This window comes from Equus caballus, chromosome 1 (assembly GCF_041296265.1).
Source record: "Equus caballus isolate H_3958 breed thoroughbred chromosome 1, TB-T2T, whole genome shotgun sequence".
Lineage (NCBI taxonomy): Eukaryota > Metazoa > Chordata > Mammalia > Perissodactyla > Equidae > Equus > Equus caballus.
The window spans coordinates 129,020,568-129,029,352 of record NC_091684.1 but is presented as its reverse complement, the minus strand read 5'-3'; the positions used below and the strand labels follow the sequence as shown (position 1 = coordinate 129,029,352).

General features: G+C 51.4%; 1 protein-coding gene across 1 annotated transcript; it reads right to left on the bottom strand.

Annotated features, from left to right (window-relative positions):
• Positions 1-272: 272 nt before the first annotated feature.
• On the bottom strand, positions 273-7,085 carry CRABP1 (cellular retinoic acid binding protein 1). Its single transcript, XM_001488922.5, has 4 exons — positions 6,846-7,085; positions 6,114-6,292; positions 3,967-4,080; positions 273-556 (listed from the first exon to the last, which is right to left on the bottom strand). Exons 1-4 carry the CDS (start codon positions 6,913-6,915, stop codon positions 506-508), a joined length of 414 nt encoding a protein of 137 aa, XP_001488972.1. The 5' UTR covers positions 6,916-7,085; the 3' UTR covers positions 273-505.
• Between the last annotated feature and the right edge of the window lie 1,700 nt (positions 7,086-8,785).

Genomic DNA, 8,785 nt, shown 5'->3' with positions numbered 1-8,785 from the left:
TGAATGTGCCCTCTCTTTCCTGCTGGGAGCCATCAATATACCAACTAATTCAATTAAAAAACAAAACTGTGAAGTCCAAACACACCTGGATCTGCAGTCTGTATCCAGTCAGAAGAAGCCCAGCTTGCAATCCTTGCTATGTGCTCCCACACTGCACCTAGGCAGCAGGCTGAAGCTGAAAGCACTACACAGACCTACGTAGTGCTAGAGACAGCAGGTACACAATGACCCAGAGCTGAAACCGCAGAGACAGTCAAAGAGAGAAGCCTTGATATGTGTCCAACCAGTTTAATGACCAAGAAAACCGTACAGATACTAAACTACAGAGCACCAGGGACACAGAGGCACGAAGGCCTTGGGAGGAAACACTACAACACCATTTTGGGGCAAACAGGATCACCTAATGTTGATACAGGGGAAGGGGAGGTCCACTGGCAGCTCAGACCTATGAGATTCCTTGGGGAACATGCATCCCACCCCCAAAGCAGGAGCAAGCCAGCCGTGTTCACTCCCGAACATAAATCCTCGTGCAGACCACGTCATCCGCGCCGAATGTCTGCAGAAAAGGAAAACCAATCAGTGCAGATGCCTGTGCAAAAATGTTTAAAGCATATTGCTAATAAGGCCACTTACTCTCCTGTTAGAAGCTCTTTGTAACAGACATTCAATTTCCTGCGCTGAGTGCTCATGCTAAGTGCTAAGGTTTTTTTCTTTTTTCCCCTTAAATTCCATCTTGGCAGAGAGGCAACTTGGGTATAGAATTATGTTATATGCAGTTTTCCTTTCCTTCTGGAACCTGTAAATGCTGACATAAGAAATGCAAGTTTCCTGGCTTTGGTTTTGAAATTAAATTGGAAAGGGGGAGAATGTCATATTGGACATTTCTGAAGTGGTTCTGTCTCTTTTCAAATGACTTAAGAGAGCAAGGGGCTTGGGCAGTTGGAGCCATAGGGTCTAGCGCTGACCGGCCTTATGGGATAGCTTTGGAAAGGGTGTGGAAGGGCCTTCCAGGAAGCAGCTGTCCAGCCTGGGAGACAGCCTGAAATGTTGTATGTAATACTCAAGTCACCTGCAAGCTAGAAAATTGGACTCAGCTGCAAAAGCATAGCATCGGCATCCAGACCTCGCTCTGCAACTCACAGCTGGGTAAGCCTGGGCACGGCTCTTCCTCTCTCCGCCAGTTTGGGGATGGAGTAGGGAGGGAGTTGAAGGGAGGGACAGAACTGAACAAGATGATCCCAAAGGCTCTTTCCAGCTAAAATTCTATGGCTCTTCATTTGTTTGTTTGCTTGTTGTGGGGAGGACAAGAATCATTCCACGGATGGAGGAGGATGTTTTCCTTCTGGCCTCTGAAATGGTATCACCCGTTTGTAAGCTGTCTCAACTCTTCCAACAACTAGCAATTACTCACAGGCCCACACTCCTGGGCCTCTCACAGGCAGTTGGAACTGGGAAAACAATGTGTGTGTTAAAAAAACAAAATGAAAAACAAAAATTCCGTGGTCTGTAGACCTGATGTAGGTACCTTTGTTGGCAGATGTACATTTTTCTGTGGGTGGATCACTATGTTTCAGACTCTCAAAGGGGCCTGAGGCTCCAGAGAGGTCAAAGTCCTGGACTAAGAGCTTGGATATACTTGGATCTTCAGATTCTTGCCCCTCAGTCGGTCATGAGATGGTCTCAGAGAACATGTACTAGGACATTATGCTAACATGAGTATTTCAGGGAACTATTAAGGAAGCGAATGCCCATCACTAGCTTCTTTTCTAAATAGGGAACTCCTGATCACACCAGCACAATTGTACCTGCTCCGGATACCTCTTTATAATCTCTGCATTAGTGAGGAATGCAGATGATTCTACGTGCTGGGAGCAGGGGGCGGGGTTCCCATCAAAATTCACCTCTCAGATGTCCAGACCTCTCAGAACCATGTCAGTGTTCCAGAACTCTTCAAGCTCTATGGCCACAGAGCATCGAATGGAATGCCACTTTGGGCATGTGACTCTTTACCTGTCCTGTACCTGCTCTAGCTATCTGACACCTCACCCAGACCAACAAATGGCCTCAGGACATAAGAAGAAATTGCCACATTTCCAACCACATTTGAAATGTCCTTCTCAGCCTGCAACTATGCTGAGAGGTTCCTGAAAGAAACTCTGAAGAATGTTCCAGAGTGGTTTGAGAGAGGATACTCAGTTTTCAAAAGAAGGCAACTTACAGCCCAGGGGCAATTTACTGTTGCTGCTGGGAGAGCGTATTTTGACTTAACTAGAATAATTTGCCTGCTGTTATACGGAGACAGCATCTCCCTACGTTCTGGATTTCTTAATGATAATAACCTTTCAAACAAAAGCCCACATTTCAGATCTCAGATGTCAAGAATTAATGCTCCTTTTGAGGCTGGTGTGTGATGCAGGGTGGAATTGTAGTGGGGGATTTGCAAGTGGCACAGTCCTCCTAGCAGAACTAGTCACGAATATCAAATTGTACTTACCCTGAAAAAAAATCTAGTTACCCTCATCATTTGCTCCGGCTCTCGGATACTACAGAGGTTAATAAAATCACACTTTCTCACAGAACGAACTAAGCCCACTTAACCCTCAGCTACACGCAGGAACTCTAAAATCATCTCTCTCTTTACTAACTCTGGCACCAGTGGACCATATGTGCCTTTTTCTCCTAAATTTCCATGTCAGCCTCAAATTGCTCCTCCAGCCCCACTGGGTAGTCCTTCCCTGGAAACATTAACCAAGTTGCAAATGAAGCCAGTCCTTTCTCTACGAAAGGAGAAAGCATGTGAAATCATTACTGGGAAGGACAAGAGGAGAGAGAGGGATCAAGCAGCCTCTGTTAGAGTAATAGAGATAGCTCAATTTAGGGTCTTCTCGCAGAATAAACATGTAATTTCAGGGCCGAGAGGGACCTTGGGGATCAGACTTTAGCTCAACCCCTCATTTTACAGCTTGGGAAGGGAAAGGCCATGCCCAGGGCACACAGCGAGTCCCCTCCTAGCACACCTCATCATCTCCTTTCCCAACATCTCAGGGTGACAGTCTCTAAGACGGGGCAGGCAGGCAGTCTTAGATGGGGGAGGTTAACAACGTGCCTGATGGAGAACAAAGGATATCATTTCCTGCTACCCACAACAGCTTTTCCCTTTTCTAGTCTGCAGGAAAAAAGGTAGTTGCAAAGCTCGGTCTGTTCTGAAGCACAAAGGCAGAGTGACATAGGGTTGTCCTGTCCTCCCAGTCTTCCTTTGCCCCCACACCTAAAATAAATGGGGAGGGGGGAAGTGATTAAACTACAGAGGTTTCTAACTTGGCCTCACCAGGTAAATTTTGTGTGGCCAGGGCTGTTTAAAATGTTTCAATGTGAATACCTTTAAGGTAGAGCCCACCCTCTCTAGTTCTAAGGGCCCCACCCCTCCACATTGGGTTACCCTCAGACACTTCCTAAATTAGCATCACTTGCCTGGCTGCAAAGGCCACTGGAGTTTGTAACTCCAGGGGGGTAAAAATGTTCTCTAAGGCTCCCAGTGCTGACATATTAAAATTTCTTAGATCTTTGCCAGGCAGCAAAATGAGGAATTAGGAGGGGAAAAATAATTCCTTTTGCAGAGTGAACAACCCTGGGACCTCACAGAGCCCAAGCATTCTGAGCCCAGCTGTGGGGGATGGGGGAGGTTGGCTTAAAGCAAGTCACCAAGTCACGGATGGCTCGGTTTGGATAGTGGCAGCGCTGCAGCCTGTGTAGCCTCTGCTCTGCCCTCTGAGCCACTCGCCTCTCCTGCCAACCATTTAACAATAATTTCCTCTGACCTAAACTGTCATTTTGGGCTTTGTGCTCAAATTTTAACCCAGGGCAGATAGTGTCTCTCCCTGAATGGGAGAGTGAGGATGTCGTTTGTGAGTCCCTCAGGCATTAGCCAGGGAGCTGTGGGCTTGTTTCAGGGTCGAAGGGCCTCACCAGGATGAGCTCGTCGTTGGCCAGCTCGCGGGTCCAGTAGGTTTTGGGGCCATCCCCTTCAAGGAGAGTTTGTGTGCAGTGGATCTTGTTCTCATTCTCCCAAGTGGCTAAACTCTGTGGGCAGGAAAACCATTAGTGACATTAATTACAGTCTTGGCAGCAGGAGCAGAGACAACAATGAGCACCGGAGAATAACTGCTGTGCAGAGAAGCAACACATGGTCCCTGTCAGTGGACACAGAACCTTTGCTGCTGTACCTTAAAAAGTCCAAATTCAGAGGGCTGCTCACGGATATTATGAGGTATAGATATGCCTCATATTACACACATACACATGCACATGTACACACACTCACGGAAGCAGCAAAGCCTTAGGCATGCTTTACATCTCCAGGAATAAAATTTAGAGCATGCAATGATTCATTTATGTCAAAAGGGATTACCCCTTCAAGCAATTTGGATGTTAAAGGCAAGAACCTTCACATCAGAACTACAAAATTTTAGACGAGTTAAGACAGCATATTTGCAAGCACAAGTGTAGTCAGCAGATCAGGGGCTCTGTTCCTTGCATGGATTTTAAGATAACGCCTTTCTCCCTGTTTGCGCTCATCAGATGCAGCACACAGCCTGCTCTGATAAATCTGGGTATCTCTGGCTCTGAGGATAAAAACACTGCCAATTTCCAGGTTACATCCTTTTAGAAGAATTTTAAAAACACAACAAAACAACAATCTGAAGGATCTTCATGCTGTGGGAGGTAGGAGGCAAAAGGAGGGATTCCCTGCAGTTTTCCCCAGCGTGTGCACAAAGCAAAGTGCTGTGCAGCTGCACTGGGGGGCCCGTACTGAATGTGCACATCCTCAATTTTTAACTAACACATGGGATGCGTTCATTAGGCAGGGCGGGGATAAAGCCCCACTCTCCAGGCTGCCGTGTGTCCTTGGATTTTTTTATCAGAATTACTGTCTCTGGTAGTAGCCACCACTGGATGTCCCCAAATTGAGCCTGGCCTATCGCCAGGCCTTCTCCCTTCGACTCCCAGACCTTCACTCTAGCCACGCTGTCCTGCTCCTTTGTTTTCACAAACAGTAAGACCATGCCAGCTCCAAGCATGGACGTCATTTTTAGGCTATGCCAATGCTGGGGGCCAAATACCACCATATGGGCCAGTGTGCTCCAGGGGGGCTGTGTCTCTCTCTGCATCCTTCTCCCAAACCCAGTGTCCAGTCCCACTCTGTAGATCAGACAGGCACCACTCAGGAGAGGTGGAAACAATTTCTCACTCTCCGGAATGTTGTTAGTTTTTTTAAAAAAACACTAAGGAAAGGGAGGGAGACATTTTGTCACTTTTTAAATAAGTGGTAGCAGTAGCAATTATTTTCCCTTCTCTCCTCAAAATACATGAGTAACCAACCCTCCATTCTAGTCCAGAGATCAACCAAATGCAGTTTTTGCCCATCTAAAAAAGGAGTGTACAACCCCTTGCTTCAGTCCACTCCTTCATCCATGGGGCCCATACACAGAGAAATATAAAACTCTTGCCCTTGAGGACTAGGAGAGAGCAACTTAGTCCATTTTCCCAGCCAGAATCTGCCTCGCTTTTTGAAAGATTCCGCCTTTCTTTTAAGGAATCAGGCTGAGGGAGGGCAGTAGAGGTGCTGGAGCCATCGAGACTGCTGAAACTGGATCCAGAGCGTTCCCAGGGGGCCGAGGGACCCGGGGGGCGGGACGTGAGAGCTGCCGCTCCACCTGCGGCAGGAAACGTGGCAGCGGCGAGGCCGGGGAACCCGGCGGCCCCTGCAACCTCCTCCTCCCGCGCCGCCTGCGCTGGCGCGGAGGGTCGCCGCAAAGAGCTGCAGAAGCCGCCGCTGGGCACGCGGCGCAACCAAGAGCCCGCGCTTTAATCGCGGCTGTTAGCACCTCGGGAGGCGGTTTAGGCATCGGGTTGGGAGGGGACAGGGGTAGGACTTTCTCCTGAGCCCAGGGCAACCCTGTTGCACAAACTCTCTCTGCAAACAGCCAGTGCACCCGCCCCGCAAGGAAAAGCGCGCCGCAGGCTGCAAAGGGAGAAATGGGTGCGTCTGGCTGCAGCGGTCCACGGGTAGGGAGCGGGGATCCGCGAACGCTGCCTAGGCTCTGGGGCCTCACCCTGCACTTGCGTCCATCCACTGTCTCCTCCTCAAAGCCTTCTCCGACCTTGAAGTTGATCTCGGTGGTGCGCACCGTGGTGGATGTCTTGATGTAGAACTGATCTCCATCCTGGCGGATCTCCACGTGCGGCTTGGACGCAGCGGCCACGGCCACTTTCCTCAGCATGGCGTTCACACCTGCGCGGGGAAAGATGAGCGAGCCGCGGGCTCAGGTCACAGGGCCTCGCCACCTGCCCATTGTCCCAGGACTGGCCCGGCACTTCCCAAAACCTCTGACTATAGATAGGGGCCTTAAAATTAATCCACTCCTTACCCTGCCTTCGCCCTGATTTTCGAGATGAGAAACGAGGCTCAGAGGGAGTAAGTGGCTTTCCCCGAGGAGCACAGTGAATTCGTGGCAAGGCCTGGTCTCAAACTGAGTCCCCAAATTTAAAGTCCCTTACCCTCCTTGGAGTCCAGTAATAATCTCTCCTTGCGATGATCTAGCACGCGACAAAGCCCGAACCGTCGGGAAAAGCGCCATGCATCCAGCAAACGTTCGCTGGACGCGAGAGGGGTCCCGGCCTCTACTCGCGGCTCTTAGATGGGGTGAGCCTTGGAATTCGTCCTGATCTATCGCCCCGGGGACTCCCTCCTGTTTGGGGTTGGTGGCCAAAGCCCACCCCCTGCGGGTCCGGGGCACCTCCGGGCCCCTTCTCCTCGTCGGGGCGCGCTGTCCTCGCCAGCTTACCCAGCGCCTTGAGCAGCTCGTCAAAATTCTCGCTGCTGCGCATCTTCCAGGTGCCGGCGAAGTTGGGCATGGTGGCAGCGGTGGCGGCGGCAGGAAAGCGGCGACAGGCACGCTCCAAGCTGCAAGGCGGAGACTGCCGCTCTGCGCCCAGCTCCGCGCGCCTAGACTAGCTGGGAGAGCACCCCCACCCCCCACGCCCTGCTCCGAGTCCCGCCCCCCGGCCCCGCCCCCTGCGGCCCCTACCCGCGTGAGCCCAGCTCCCAGCCCTCGGTGCCCCAACTCCGCCCCTCGGCGTTCCTGTCTCCAGTGGTGCAGGGCTGGTGCCCGCTCTCCTACAGCTGTGGGGGGGGGGGGGGGGGGCGCCTCTGCTGCCCCCATCCTTGTTTACAGTGGGTAGTGGGAGAAGGTTAGATGAAACAAGATTGGCCAAGAGGGGATAATTGTTGAAGCTGGGCGGTGGCGACTTGGGGAATCATTATGCCATTCTCTATACTATTGTATATGTTTGAGAATATCCATAATATAAAGTTAAAATAAAGTGGGTAGTAGGGCCATCAGGGAATGGGAGCCACTCTCTCACCGCTCCTAGTCCTGCTTTCTGGGTGTGCCCAGCCGGTCCCCTCCCCTCCCAGTCCGGGATCCTATTCCGCAAATCCCCCACCCCCCCCCCCACCCCCTCGCGCAGAACATTAGGAGCGACTGACGGGAAAGCCCCAACTGCCACCAACACGGGCCTAGGCACTGCAGCGCGGAACCCGGGATCGCGCGAGATTGTGGGTCCTCCGCGTTGCGAGCGCAGGAGGGAACCCAGGCCGCTGCGCCTTTGTGGGTAGCTCTCGACGTGCGGGTGGAGAGGAGTGGCTGAATGAGCTCCAGCACCCTGGGTAGGAGTGGCCTGTTGCAGAAAAATGTGGCTTTGCGCTCTTCAGGCAGGCAGGCTGGGAGGGCCAAGCGGAGGAAGTCTCCTCCCTTCTTTCTCCCTTTGCTCCCAGATAGGCACCAGGCCTAAAGACCCCTCGTGAGTCTCCCCTACGGGACTACAAACACTCAACCGCGGCTCTCAGAGTCCTCACAGCTGACCCCAAATTTTCCTTTCTGCCTCTTTGCGCTCTTCCGCCATCTGCATGCCTCAGCCAGACTGCACAACTCAGGATTCTGGAACTGGCCATGTGTCTTCCCTTCCCACCTCTGAGCCTTTGCCCATTCTGTGCCCTCTCCCTGGCGGGCTCTTTTCCTCCTCAGGTTACTAAAATCACACCTGTTCATCAAAGTCCGTCTTTATGCCATCTCTTTTGTGAAATTCAGTTTCCTCGTCAAATGTGATTATTTCTCTTTGAACTGGCAGGATCTGTGTTCGGTCCCCCTCTTGTTCAAGTCTTAATCCTGCTATAAACTGAACTCCTGGAGAGCAATGATTGAGCGCTTATCAACTTGTCCTCCATTCCTCAGGCTCAGCCAGGTGGGGCCCAATAAATAAACATCAATTTGAGAAGGACGTAAGTGTTGCACAGCCCAGAGGTAGTGTGGAAGTGAAGATTCCCAGAGGGGCTGCAGGAATCTGTGCTGAGTGCTGCTGAACAGGCCTCGGGACCTCTGGAGGTGGCTGGGGCTGGGCTCCTGCCCTGAGGAGCTGTCTTAGAAAGCAGCTGAGGACAGGAGAGGGGAGAAGGACCATCACCAGCTGGAAAGGGGTGTGGTCAGGGCCAGCTTCGTGGACGTCAGACCTGTGCAGTTACATAGGGCCGTGCGCTTAGGAGGGCCTGACAGTTTGTTCAATGCTCTGTTTTTGCTCTCTTGAAATTCTTAATCATTTTTGAACAAAGGGTCCTGCATTTTCATTTTGCTCTGGGATCTGCAAATTATATAGCTGACCTAAGTGTGGGAGGCAATGGATAGGGCTCTCACAGAATCAAACCTGCTTCATAGAGGGTCTGGTATCT